The sequence below is a fragment of the Salmo trutta genome, chromosome 8 (assembly GCF_901001165.1).
Source record: "Salmo trutta chromosome 8, fSalTru1.1, whole genome shotgun sequence".
NCBI classification, from domain to species: domain Eukaryota; kingdom Metazoa; phylum Chordata; class Actinopteri; order Salmoniformes; family Salmonidae; genus Salmo; species Salmo trutta.
In genome coordinates, this window is record NC_042964.1 from 16,741,829 (window position 1) to 16,756,274 (window position 14,446).

Sequence of the window (14,446 nt, forward strand, 5' to 3'; positions counted from 1 at the left end):
TAAGCTATGAAAAAAGGGAAAGGGACCAAATTATTAGGGTGAGGCACAAGGGCTACTAACAGCTTACTACACAACATACACTTAGTATTACTTTCTTAGCTACAGTATATATATCTCCCTGGCATATTACATAATTTCTGCAGCAGCATACAATATATTTTTGGACTCACCTTGTTGTGCTGTCCTCACATGAACAGGAAGGTGGCGCAGCAGTCATCAAACTTTGTCATCAAAGCCTGGCCATCTCTGGATTTATGGTGCTTTCAAGACAACTGGGAACTCAGAAAAAACCAATGTTGAATCATGACGTCAGTGATCTTCAGGTCGAAGCTCTAGAAAGAGGCCAGAGTTCCCGATTTGGAATTCCCGAGTTGGATGACCGTTCCCAGTTGTCTTGAACTCACTGAAATCTGAGATTTCCCAGTTCCGAGTTTCCAGTTGTTTTGAATATGGCAGAAGTCATGCTGGATTGACAGCATGGCCAATATATTGGATTGGCATTTCTAATGTAACTCTATGGCAGCATCCAAGGCGCTTGAATTTTCCAGCTCTCCCCGTAGATTTTCCCGTGACGTACAGTAGTGTCCCCATGAGTGACAGAACACTGAGCCAATCACGTCACAACTAGAGAACATTACCAACCTGGCTTCCCCACCACCACAGAAAGCACTGCGCTAAACTGAAACACCTGTATTTTGGAGCTGCCTTAATCAAGAAAGCAAAAAAGAGACCATGCAGCTTTATTAACTGAATCATTCAAAATATATATATTTATATGTGACACGTATTAATGCCACTGCTGAATACAACTGCAACTTTAAATCAATATAGTGTTTGTGTTTGAATTAAGATGAAGGATTAAGACGTGAAATCTGCTGCCACCCACAAGATGCAGTAGTGATAAAGTCCAGAGAATGTGGAGTTCCTTATCATTCATCAAACTGAAAGTACTACCTTTAGATTCATACTGTTACAGTAAGGTCACCGTAGTTCTGTTTTAGCGACGTTCCAATTCACTTTCAATTCTGCATTTCTAGTTGATTTGGTGTTCAGCAGCATAAGTGTCTGACCACTGAAGAGAACGCAGGTTCTACAGCTACAGCAGGTAGGAAATGTATTAACTCACAGGATTTATGCACTTCTATTCTCTCTCTCATAGAGGAGGATAACTCTGATCTATATGAGTTAGCAAACCAGCAGTGAACAATTAAGTAATTATGGTTCAACTGTAGCATTGTGTCAACAATAGATATATTTAGTTAGCCACTGTGGGGAGTGTGACTGTGGGGAGTGTGACTGTGGGGAGCCTAGAAACTGACTGGAGCGGGAGTAAAGATAAGATAATGCCATAGTTCAGAAGGGATACACAACGACTACAGTGCTATCACTTCTTGTCTTCATGAAAAAGTAAATTTTATATTTGTCTCATCCACCATTCAGGTCAATCCACCAATCTATGTCATGCACCATGGGCAGATGTATTGAAGGTGCGTACCTGAGCTATTTTTTATAAAGTATTAGCCACGTTACAATTTGGTGACGTTACAGAAGCCTCACAATAGGTGTTTAACGTACCAGCAAATCTGATGCCCGACTGTGCAGTCGATGACGTGGCACGCAACCATTGGTTGATGAAATGTAGTCAGTCTGGAATGTGACCCTTGTTATGTGACATAACTCTTAATATACATATTGCACCCATTTAGAGAACAGTTAGTCATGATATGGCTGTGCTGTTGATGATAACTGAAGGGTGGGGAAACAATGACTGACACGTCTGTTTATAAATGTACAGGATTATAAATGTATACATTTATAAAGGTTTATAAAATGTAAAGACGTTATATCATCATGCTATGCAACCATAGATAGGACATGAAACACAAAAAAAACATATTTTGTGTTGTCTAATTCTGCAGTTTGCAAGCTGGTCTTATGGGTTGCAGTTTGTGTGACCTTCATCGTCTTGGGTAAGTAGCTAGTAAGAAAAACATATCGTTATCATACCGCATCACCCTTCGTCAACTAAACTCCTCTACTTCTCCACATAGGTGCCGTGTACATTGATGACTGCCCAGTGAAACGTATCATCCCTATCCACATGATCATTTCTGGATCTTTCGGTCTCCTCTATGTATTCTTCTCCTGCTACAAGGACCGTGTTGTGTGCCAACATTTGTCTAAACTATTTTGGTTCATGATCATCATCTGGCTCATTATTGGTAAGAGACATCAAATTACGAAACATGTTGCCCTGTTTGAGTACTTTTAAAATGCTTCCTTCCTCCCGCCTTTCTTCCCTCCTTTCTTCCCTCCTTTCTTTGAGGTAATCACCGATCTGTTTCTGTAAAGTATTGCTTCCACCAATCCAACATTATCAGCTCAGTGATTACTTCACGGAAGGAAGGAAGGAAGGAAGGAGGGAAGGAAGGAAGGATTTAATGTACTGAAACTGTCTTTTCAGCAAGCACCATGTCAGATTGTTCTGAAATAATTTCTGTAGTTAGAACCAGATAAGATTAGGATTTCTGCAACATTACTATGTTGAAAAATTATGTGATCTCTGAGAAGCTAATTGATTGCCAAATTGGCCATTTTAATTTATTGTATTCATATAATATTCTACAAATATAGTCTGATTTGGACCAAACTTTTTTCTAACTTAGCCTTAACTCGACACTGAACAAAACTACATAAGATCTCTCAAACTGTGTATATTGATTACATTTCCTACTGCTTTGTCTACAGGCCATTTTTTGACCTTCTCTGTATTCCAACCCAACTACGAACGGAAAGAGATCATCGGCAACACAGTATACTGTAACAAATCTCTATACCTCTTTGTGGCCTCTACCACCATCATATTGGACATTATTATATGTGTGTGGCTGCTTGTGTTGTTCGATGTATGTAAATGCTTCATACTTTGTCTGGTCTGCTGTGTCTCTTTATGCATGTCTGACGATGTCAAACCTGTGGAGGTTGTTGAGCCTTTGAGGGTTGTGGAGACTGAGGACTGTGTTGAACCTAAGGAGTGTGTGGGGACTGCCGGAAGTGTGGGGACTGAAGTGTGTGCGGGGACTGAAGTGTGTGTGGGGACTGAGGTGTGTGTGGGGACTGAGGTGTGTGTGGAGACTCAGGAGAGTGTGGGGCATGACGAGAGTGTGGGACATGAAGAGAGTGTGAGTCCAACACTGCTCAATATTAATGCAATTCACTATTCACAATACCAATAGTAATTTACATGAATTTGTCTCTTTTGGGGGGTGAGATCATGTAAAAATGTAGATGTCATCATAAAAAATAAGCAATCAATGGGAAAATTTGTGCCATTATGTTCCCAAAGATCAGAAGATTAAAATAAAAATATTAATTCCCACTTTGATTTTCAAGATTTAAAATATACCTATTTTATCCTTACCATTTTTGAACAGAATGATAATCATTTGGCTAATAGGCTTAACACACCCGCCCTGAAATAGTTAAGTAGAACAGCCCATCAATGAAAACAGCATACCCAAAGAAAATGGACAGGTGTGTTAAAATGCCTGGGCTGACTTTTGGTCCGATTTTGCCCCTGCTGTGGTTCGTAAATCATTACAATTATAATAACTAACTGGATCAAATTGTGTGACCATCATCTTAGTGCTTGACAAATACTAGGCCTAAGCACAACGCCTCTCCCCTATTTGACCTAGATAGTTTGTGTACGTATTAATATGTAGGCTAAGTGTGCCTTTAATAAAAAATAAAATAATTTACGTAGTTCTGTCCTTAAGCTGTTGTCTATTAATGTTCTGTATTATGTCATGTTTCATGTTTTGTGTGGACCCCAGGAAGAGTAGCTGCTGCTTCACTAGCACAGAGAGGCTGCTGCCTATATACACAGACTTGAAATCACTGGCCACTTTAATAAATGGAACACTAGTCACTTTAATAACGTCACTTTAATAATGTTTACATATGTTGCATTACTCTTCTCATATGTATATACTGTATTCTATGCTGTTCTACTGTATCTTAGTCAATGCCGCTCTGACATTGCTTGTCCATATGTTTCTATATTCTTACAGTTTTTCTCAGTTGCTAAAACACAATTTCTGAAACCTTGCTCCATTTCCTGAAAACATTAAACACAAAACCTCATCTTCAAGCACTATTTACATAACCTCTGACTCCTCTCGCAAAATGAAACATTCACCTCAAAACAGTTTTACCTGTGTTCAAAATCAAACACTGCTCTCAAATCATAAACAAAGTGATCAAAATGATAAACACTCTCAAGCAGTCAGTAAACAATACACCGAAAAATAGAAAACACATTGTTCAAAACATACAATTCTCAGGGAGAAGTACATTTTTAATCTAAAAAAATATTCATATTTTTCCGTCATTGTCTTTTGATGAACGAAAACATGTTCTATCATAGTAGCTCAAAATTGATCAGAAATTACTACTCTGCTTTGCTCTTTGCAATTTTGTTTTTTGTTCTTCCTCCTCCTTGTACCCCTATTTTTACAGTACTGTACCCTGCATCTCACAAACTTGTCCTTTGTCTCTGTGATACTGTAATTCTTGTTCTTTGTTGATATGAACCTGCAACCAGTCAAAATCTATTGAGCAGTCAGTACTGTTAATAAATGGAAAGCACAATGTTCAGGGCCATACAATTTGTCCATTGTACAGTATACAGCCTACAATGCACTCACTGTACTACAGTATACAATACTAAAAGGGACAAAAATCAAAGGAGTAAATATGTGATCAATGTGCTTCGGCTGGGTCAGGCCAGAGCACTTCGTCGACATCACAAGCAATATTGTCCCTCCTGAGGCAACGGGGGAAGAAGCCTCTTGTGTTCTGTATCCAGCCCTAACATGATTCCTCACCTATATCACCACAGGCTAAATCCATGGCTTGCAGCAGATTTACTCTGGTGTAGGGTTGTCTATCATACACTTTCCATCTCCAAGAGGAGAAAAACTCCTCAATCGGATTAAGGAAAGGCGAGTATGGAGGGAGGTACATGTTCATAAACTGCCCATTGATGTTAAACTATTCCCTTACCTGAGCAGCTCGGTGGAAACTGACATTGTCCCACACTATCACATCGGTGGGAATGGGATTCTCATTTAGCTCTTGACCCTGCTGCTCTTGAACCTGCTGCTCAAATAAAATATATCTTAGATTGGCAATAAATCTTAGAAGGTGCTGGGTGTTATATGGCCCAAGTGTAACATGGTGATGTAGAACACCATGGTTGCTGATAGCAGCACAGATTGTGACATTGCCACCTCGTTGACCAGGGACTTCAACAATGGCCCGCTGTCCAATCATGTTTCGGCCTCTCCTTCTCCTCTTTGTTAGATTGAAGCCTGCTTCATTGACAAAGATGAACTCATGGGGTCTGTCGAAGGATTCCAAGTCAAATATTGTCTGTGTAGAAATACAATATACTGTATGTAGGATTTTGTAAGTCATACAGAGACAGTGCTATACTGTAGAGTACAATTAGGCCTACTGTATGCACTTCTGATTCACATTGTATGTACTGAAGAGTAATGTCATTCACCTAGTATGTGTTAGTACTGTAGACAATCTGGATTACAGTAAATGTTTCTGAATGTACACTTACTTCCACATACTGAGCTCGCAGTTCTTTCACCCTTGGTGAGTTGCGCTCAAAAGGTACTCTGTATACTTGTTTCATTCGCATCCTGTTACGATGGAGAACACGGTCAATTGTGGAAATGCTCACACTGTCGATTCCATTGAAGTGTGTGTTGTCTTGTATCACTCGTTCCTGGATATCTCTGAGTCGTATTGCATTATCTTGAAGGACCATGCCAACTATAACGGCCTCTTGCTCCCGAGTGAATATAGCTGTCCTTCCACCTGCATGTGGCAGCCTTGCAATTCTACAAAAAGTAGTTGTGCAGTTACAAAACATATTCATGCAGTACAATACATACAGTGATTAACTTTACAAATGTCTATTGAAACAGCTGCATATATTGTAGTACAGTAAATTTGCAATTACAAAAATACAGTAGTATACTGTACCTGTTCTCTTCTCTGAATGTCCTTACTATGGTGGACACAAAAAAAGTCCTGCTTCCCTCATTGTCAGTCCATGGACAAGAACATGGTCTTTAACTGTTGCTCGAATTTCATCAGATATTTCCACTCTTTGTCTTCCTCTTCGTCCTCCTCTTCCTCTTTCTTGCCCTCCTCGTCGCCCACCTCGCATACGCACTCGTCCTCTCACATTGTTTCTTCTATCCATTCTCAGACTTTCTCCTTCCCACCTTCAACAACCTGTTTGCTCTCTGAACTGGCTTATATTGGTTGTGTCGCATCATTTGAAACAGGTTAAATCAATTTTTGAGTGGTTGTGTTCAATCAATGACATGTGTTCTCTATTTGTATTTGATTGTTGCCACTTGTGTTTACCAGTATGGATGACATGTGCATTAGAGTGCAGAATGTGTTTTGAGAATGAGAATGTGTTTAGAGTTTTGCTGAAAAGTCTAAGTGAGATCTGCAAATTGTGTTTTACCATGTGAAATGGTTTAAGGTATTGACAACAGACTGCATAATTAGCTAAATGAGTCCAGGCAACTGAGAACTTTGTTCAGCCAATGGGTTTCAGTGTTTTAGCAATTGAGAAAAACTGTAATTCCATTCCTTAACTTGGACTGTGTGTGTTGGGTATATGTTGTGAACTTGTTAGATGTCACCTGTTAGATAGTACTGCACTGTCAGAGCGAGAAACACATGCATTTCGCTACACGCGCAATAACATCTACTAAACACATAGATATGACCAATAAAATGTGATTTGATTTGCTTTTGCGATAGCTAATGGGGATCCTAATAAAATACCCCAAATACCAAGCTAATGGGTCTACTGTCTGTTACCAATATCAGCAATATTATATGCAGCAGCTTGTTTACTTGGAATAAACAGAGCAAACAATGCAAATGAATACAAGTCAGACAGAGACGAAATCGAAGTTTGAACGTATTATGGCTCAATTTAATTGATAAAATGTGTGTTGTGTTCTTCCACAATAAAAAGGCCAGGGCTTCTAGGCTGGTGTGTTTCATTTGACCTACTCTATATTTGAGTTGGCTTAATTCCAATGGTTGCCAATCTATTCAAATGAAGTTGTGCTGCCTAACTGTAACATTGTAAATTGTCAGTCGTCCTTACCGTTTCGATAAGTTAGCCAACAGTAGCTTGTGATCTTGGCTGCTTTCAGTCGCCCGCAACACCAGAAGAGGGACTGCAAGAGCATGCGCTGTCGAGAGCGGTGGCTCTGTCAGTTAGCGAGAAATAGTGAAAAGGAATTATTTTCTGACTTTCCCCAAGCGCAGATCTCTCAGTAGTAGTGTTAACGTCACTGACACGCACAACCAAGGTAAGTTGACCATATCGCAATTAAATACATTTGACATGTTTTGCCTAATTCCGTAAAGGTTTTTAATTTATATATACATTTTTTTTTATCATAGCCTACATTCTATTGCCTACAATCCATGGAGTTAAATTCATTCATTGGACATAGAGTAGCCTGAAAGGAAGATGAGGCTGATCATTACTGACTATCAATTGTGTGCATAGGGTCTGGGTTATAGGTATTAACTTAATGTTATTCAATGACAGAGTATTAGCTAAATATTATTAATTGTATTGTAGAACTGTCCTACCGTGTTTTATTGAAAACATATAGTCTGTGATGGACTAACAAAATGCTAACGTGAACAAGTGTGACAGGTCAGATTACTTCACTATTTAATGTAACTTCAACCAAACATAAAACTTTGTATGAAAAAAAAACACAACGATAGGTGACATTACAAAGGTAAGAAAATAAAATATATATAAGGAGCCAGGTGTGTGTGTGTGTGTGTGTGTATAGTTATGGGATTGTTGATTGTGTGATTGATGTTTGTGTCAACTTTTCATGGTAGATATACGGCGCATTCAGAAAGTATTAAGACCCCTTGACTTTTTCTACATTTTGTTACTTTACAGCTTTATTCTAAAATTGATTAAATAGTTTCCCCCCCTCTAATCTACAGACAATACCACATAATGACAAAGCAAAAACGGAAATAACTACATAAGTATTCAGACCTGTTACTCAGTACTTTGTTCAAGCACCTTGGCAGCGATTACAGCCTCAAGTCTTCATGGGTATGACGCTAAAAGCTTGGGACACCTGTATTTGGGGAGTTTTTCCAATTCTTCTCTGCAGATCTTCTCAAGCTCTGTCAGTTTAGATGGGGAGCATCGCTGCATACCTATTTTCAGGTCTCAAGATGTTTCGATTGGGTTCAAGTCCAGGCTCTGGCTGGGCCACTCAAGGACATTCAGAGACCTGTCCCAAAGCCACTCCTGCGTTGTTTTGGCTGTGTTCTTAGGGTTGTTGTCCAGATGGAAGGTGAACCTTCGCCCCAGTCTGAGGTCCTGAGCGCTCATGAGGAGGTTTTCATCAAGGATCTCTCTGTACTTTGCTCTGTTCATCTTTCCCTCGATCCTGACTAGTCTCCCAGTCCCTGACGCTGAAAATCTTCCCCACAGCACAATGCTGCCACCACCATGCTTCACCGTAGGGAATGTGCGAGGTTTCCTCCCGACGTGACGCTTGCCAATCTTGTCTCGGAGCTCTACGGACAATTCCTTCGACCTCATGGCTTGGTTTTTGCTCTGACATGCACCGTCAACTGTGGGACCTTATATAGACAGGTGTGTGCCTTTCCAAATCATGTCCAATCAATTGGATTTACCACAGGTGGACTCCAATTAAGCAGCTTGGGTGTTACAGAGGCACTGCATGTCAAGAAAGGCAAGTACTATACAACCGTATTACAAATGGTGCTGTAAAGATCATCTCAAGGATGATCAATGGAAACAGGATGCACCTGAGCTCAATTTCGAGTCTCATAGCAAAGGGTCTGAATATATATGTGAATATGTTATTTGTTTATTGTTTTTAATAAATTTGCAAACATTTCTAAAAACCTGTTTTTGATTTGTCATTATGTGTGTAGATTGATGAGAAAAAGGTTTTATTTAATCCATTTTAGAATAAGGCTGTAATGTAACAAAATGTAGAAAAAGGGAAGGGGTCTAAATACTTTCCGAATGCACTTAAAGTTTGTGTATGAATGGTAGATAACATCATATCTCAACATCACAAACATGAGTTGTACAGGTGACATCATGTATGTTTATACATACAGTACAAGTCAAAAGTTTGGACACACCTACTCATTCACGGATTTTCTTTATTTTTAATATTTCCGACATTGTAGAAAAGTTGTGAAGACATCAAAACTTTGAAATAGCACATATGGAATCATGTAGTAACCAAAAAGGTGTTAAACAAATCAAAACATATTTTATATTTCAGATTCTTCAAAGTAGCCACCCTTTGCCTTGATGACAGCTTTGCACACTCTTGGCATTCTCTCAACCAACATTACCTGGAATGCTTTTCCAACAGTCTTGAATGAGTTCCCACATTTGCTGAGCACTTGTTGGCTGCTTTTCCTTCCCTTTGCAGTCCAACTCATCCCAAACCATCTCAATTGGATTGAGGGCGGGTGATTGTGGAGGCCAGGTCATCTGATGCAGCACTCCATCACTCTCCTTCTTGGTCAAAAAAGCCCTTACAAAGCCTGGAGGTGTATTGGGTCATTGTCCTGTTGAAAAACAAATGATAGTCCCACTATACGCAAACCAGATGGGATGGCATATCGCTGCAGATTGCTGTGGTAGCCATACTGGTTAAATGTGCCTTGAATTCTAAATAAATCACAGACAGTGTCACCAGCAAAGCACCCCAACACCATCACACCTCCTCCTTCATGCTTCATGGTAGGAACCACACATGCAAAGATAATTTGTTCACCTACTCTGCATCTCCCAAAGGCCCGGCAGTTGGAACCAAAAATGTAATTTTAGACTCATCAGACCAAAGGACAGATTTCCACCGGTCTAATGTCCATTGCTCGTGTTTCTTGGCCCAAGCAAGTCTCTTCTTCGTATTGGTGTCCTTTAGTAGTGGTTTCTTTGCAGCAATTCGTGTCACACCCTGACCTTAAAGATCCCTTTTATTCTCTATTTGGTTAGGTCAGGGTGTGACTAGGGTGGGCAATCTGTTTTCTATTTCTTTGTTGGCCGGGTATGGTTCACAATCAGAGGCAGCTGTCTATCGTTGTCTCTGATTGGGGGTCATATTTAGGCAGCCTTTTTCCACCTTTAGTTTGTGGGGTCTTGTTTTTGGTGCTGTGCTGTTTAGCCCTACTAACGTTACGTTTCGTTGGTATTTTATTTTTTTCGGTGTTCATTTAATAAATTAAGATGTACACCTACCACGCTGCACCTTGGTTCAATCCTTCCATCAACGATCGTAACAATTAGACCATGAAGGCCTGATTCATGCAGTCTCACCTGAACAGTTGATGTGGAGATGTGTCTGTTACTTGAACTCTGTGAAGCATTTATTTGGGTTGCAATTTCTGAGGCTGGTAACTCTAATGAGCTTATCCTCTGCAGCAGAGGTAACTCTGGGTCTTCCTTTCCTGTGGCGGTCGTCATAAGAGCCAGTTTCATCATAGCGCTAGATGGTTTTTGCGACTGCACTTGAAGAAACTTTCAAAGTTCTGGAAATTTTACGGATTGATTGACCTTCATGTCTTAAAGTAATGATGGACTGACGTTTCTCTTTGCTTATTTGAGCTGTCTTTTACCAAATAGGGCTATCTTCTGTATACCACCGCTACCTTGTCACAACACAACTGATTGGCTCAAACACATTAAGAAGGAAATAAATTCCACTATTCCACTAAGTCACACCTGTTAATTGAAATGCATTCCAGGTGATTACCTCATGAAGCTGGTTGAGAAAATGCCAAGAGTGTGCAAATCTGTCATCAAGGCAAAGGGTGGCTACTTTGAGGATTCTCAAACATCAAATATATTTTGATTTGTTTAACACTTTTTTGGTTACTACGTGATTACATAAGTGTTATTTCATAATTTTGATGTCTTCACTATTATTCTACAATGTAGAAAATAGTAAAAATAAAGAAAACCCTTGAATGAGTAGGTGTGTCCAAACTTTTGACTGGTACTGCATGTATACTTTGGGTGCAAGAGTTCCTCTGTCCAGTGTCTGTGTTCTTTGGCCCATCTTAATCTTTTATTTTTCTTTGCCAGTATGAGATATGGCGTTTTCTTTGCAACTCTGCCCAGAAGGTCAGCATTCCGGAGTCGCCTCTTCACTGTTGACGTTGATGCTGGTGTTTTGCGGGCACTATATTATTGAAGCTGCCAGTTGAGGACTTGTGAGGCATCTGTTTCTCAAACCAGACACTCTAATGTACTTGTCCTCTTGCTCAGTTGTGTACCGGGGCCTCCCACTCCTCTTTCTATTCTGGTTAGAGTCAGTTTGCACTGTTCTGTGAAGGGAGTAGTACACAGCATTGTACGAGATCTTCAGTTTCTTGGCAATTTCTCACATGGAATAGCCTTCATTTCTCAGAACTAGAATAGACTGACGAGTTTCAGAAGAAAGTTCTTTGTTTCTGAACATTTTGAGAGGGTAATCGAACCCACAAATGCTGACGCTCCAGATACTCAACCAGTCTCAAGGCCAGTTGCATTGCTTCTTTAATCAGCATAAAAGTTTTCAGCTGTGCTAACATCATTTCAAAAGGGTTTTCTAATGATCAGTTAGCCTTTTACACAACGTGCCATTGGAGCACAGGAGTGATGGTTGCTGATAATGGGCCTCTGTGTGCCTATGTAGATATTCCATAAAAAATCACTTGTTTCCAGCTACAATAGTCATTTACAAGATTAACAATGTCTACACTGTATTTCTGATCAATTTTATTTTATTTTAATGGACAAAATTGTGCTTTTCTTTCAAAAACAAGGACATTTCTAAGTGACCCCAAACTTTTGAACGGTAGTGCATGTTTACAACTGAAATCATTACTATTCATTACCTATCATCTCTTATCTATTATCTCTGTTGTGGCTAATTGAGAATTGTGAGAGCTATACATTACATTTCTATCTCCAATCAAGCGTTGCACACCATTGAATTAATACAGCGTCCTATGTAATTTTTCTGTCATGGCTCTCTATCACCCTCTGTAGGCCTGACTGTGTCGCACAAGATGGAGAGGGGAAATCTGCTGCAACACATGCGTCACCCTTCCAAACCAACCATATCAGGTGGAATGAAATACGTCCGATTGCATCACTTAAGAGTTGCTCAGATCAATTGAATGGTGCATTTAGGGTCGAATCCTAACTTCCACTTAAAGCGCCCTTCAGCAGTTGAAACAATAACATAGCTATTGGTAAACAGCTGACGGATGGGGCTGCAGAAATGTAACCACTATCGAAGAAATCCTAGACATGGCTATGGATGCAAGGACTGACCATCCATGCTATCGATTTACATTTACTTTATATACAAACATTGGAGTAAAATTCAAACAAGCTTATATTTTGGGTTCTGAGTACGACAGCTGAACTAAGCTCATGAGGCATTTTTAAGTTATATTATTTAATAATCAATGGGGACATATCATTAATTTATAGGTCCAAAAATGTATGTAGTAACTGCAGATTACCACTTTAAATCATAGGGGAAATGTAGCTAAAATATGTAGATTGGGCAAAAATCTGAACCTCTATCTTCTCTCTCCCCCAGGTATCTCTAAACTACTTGCATGTGCCATTCCTATCGCTCAGATCACCATAGGTGAGTAGCTGAAGTAATACTCTTGCTGCAACTGACCATCCCAAACTCTCCTACCCCTATGTATTACTTTATAGGTGCAATGTACCTGTATGACTGCCCCCGGCAGCACTACATCCCCATTTATCTGGTGGTAATGGGGGCCTCCGGCCTGGCCCTAGCCCTACTCTCCTGCCTACCATGTGCCCAGGACTCAGAAGACATGCACCCCAACTTCCTGAACCATCTCTGCACCACCTGGAGCATCCTGGCCTCCCTCTTCCTCTTCTGCTGGTTCATCAGCGGTAAGTCTGAGAGACTGTGGGAGAGAGAAACACGGTGTGGTTGGATAGAGAAAGAACACTGTGTGTGTGTGTGTGTGTGTGTGTGTGTGTGTGTGTGTGTGTGTTGTGTGTGTGTGTGTGTGTGTGTGAGAGAGAGAGAGAGAGAGAGAGAGAGAGAGAGAGAGAGAGAGAGAGAGAGAGAGAGAGAGAGAGAGAGAGAGAGAGAGAGAGAGAGAGAGAGAGAGAGAGAGAGAGAGAGAGAGAGAGAGAGAGAGAGAGAGAGAGAGAGAGAGAGAGAGAGAGAGAGAGAGAGAGGAGAGAGAGAGAGAGGAGAAGAAAGAAAGAAAGAAAGAAAGAAAGAAAGAAAGAAAGAAAGAAAGAAAGAAAGAAAGAAAGAAAGAAAGAAAGAAAGAAAGAAAGAAAGAAAGAAAGAGAGAGAGCGAGAGAGGAGGAAGTGTTCCAGCACATTTTAACCTCTTCCAAGAACTAACTGATTCGCACCAAAAATACAACGTTACAGTATCTCAAGCTGTGGAAGTGAAAGATTTGCGAAAATAACAGACTCATGAGTTTTAAACTCTGTTAGGAAACATTTACTTGATATAATGTCTTTTCAACTTCTTACCAAAGGCCTCTCTCTCTCTCTCTCTCTCTCTCTCTCTCTCTCTCTCTCTAGGTAACGTGTGGATCTACTCCATCTATCAGCCCAATTTCAACCAGACACTGACTGAGGACCCCTACTGCAACAAGACCCTGTACCTGTTTGCCTTCTGGACCACCACGCTAGCCTATGTTGTGCTGGGCCTTCTGCTGCTGGGGGGATGCTGTATGCTTGTCTGTGCCTTTATACTGGGCAAGAGGGACCCTGATGACAACAGAGCATGAGGGAGAGGATGAGAAGAGGGGAGGAGAGGAGAGGGGAGAAGGGAGGAGCGGAGGAAGATAGTATTGGAGAGGAGAAGAGGGGAGGAGAGGGTATAATGTTGACTCAACAAACCAGAGAAAACCAATGGAATCCAGTTATCAATTGAATAACGAATTATGTGTTTAAACTGTTATTATATATTACTGTGTTTCTGTATGAGAAACGTTGTTGCATTCATTCTCATTAGCTCGATTTTAAACTATTTATACATTATTAAATGTATTAAATAAAACATTCAAATTGTGAATAATGTGCCTGCGTTTCATGTCTTTATGATCCTAGTCTAGTGTGGGAGCCACATTATTACCGGTTCTTTCCTTCTGGGTAACAGTTGCATTTCCATGCCTAAGGCATATTGGTCATACATTATATATCTCTATGGATAGCTCTACGTAATCATTGACTAACAAACATATCAGGCTTACTGTTATGTGTTTGACTGGGAGCCCTACAACCCCTGAGATCAA

The 14,446-nt window shown here is 40.2% G+C and overlaps 2 protein-coding genes across 3 annotated transcripts; both read left to right on the forward strand.

Annotated features, from left to right (window-relative positions):
* Positions 1-1,368: 1,368 nt before the first annotated feature.
* LOC115199235 (uncharacterized) lies at positions 1,369-12,187 on the forward strand. Its single transcript, XM_029761860.1, has 5 exons — positions 1,369-1,487; positions 1,920-1,970; positions 2,052-2,222; positions 2,749-3,182; positions 12,182-12,187. The coding sequence occupies exons 1-5, from the start codon at positions 1,457-1,459 to the stop codon at positions 12,185-12,187; spliced, it is 693 nt and encodes a 230-aa protein (XP_029617720.1). The 5' UTR covers positions 1,369-1,456.
* Positions 7,253-14,229, forward strand: LOC115198289 (transmembrane protein 272). 2 transcript variants are annotated; one of them, XM_029760154.1, is made up of 5 exons: positions 7,253-7,424; positions 12,182-12,259; positions 12,744-12,794; positions 12,869-13,075; positions 13,731-14,229. In XM_029760154.1, the coding sequence occupies exons 2-5, from the start codon at positions 12,202-12,204 to the stop codon at positions 13,937-13,939; spliced, it is 525 nt and encodes a 174-aa protein (XP_029616014.1). In that variant the 5' UTR covers positions 7,253-7,424; positions 12,182-12,201; the 3' UTR covers positions 13,940-14,229. The 2 variants fall into 2 exon arrangements, with proteins under 2 accessions (XP_029616014.1, XP_029616015.1); XM_029760155.1 differs by lacking the exon at positions 12,744-12,794.
* The last annotated feature ends 217 nt before the right edge of the window (positions 14,230-14,446 follow it).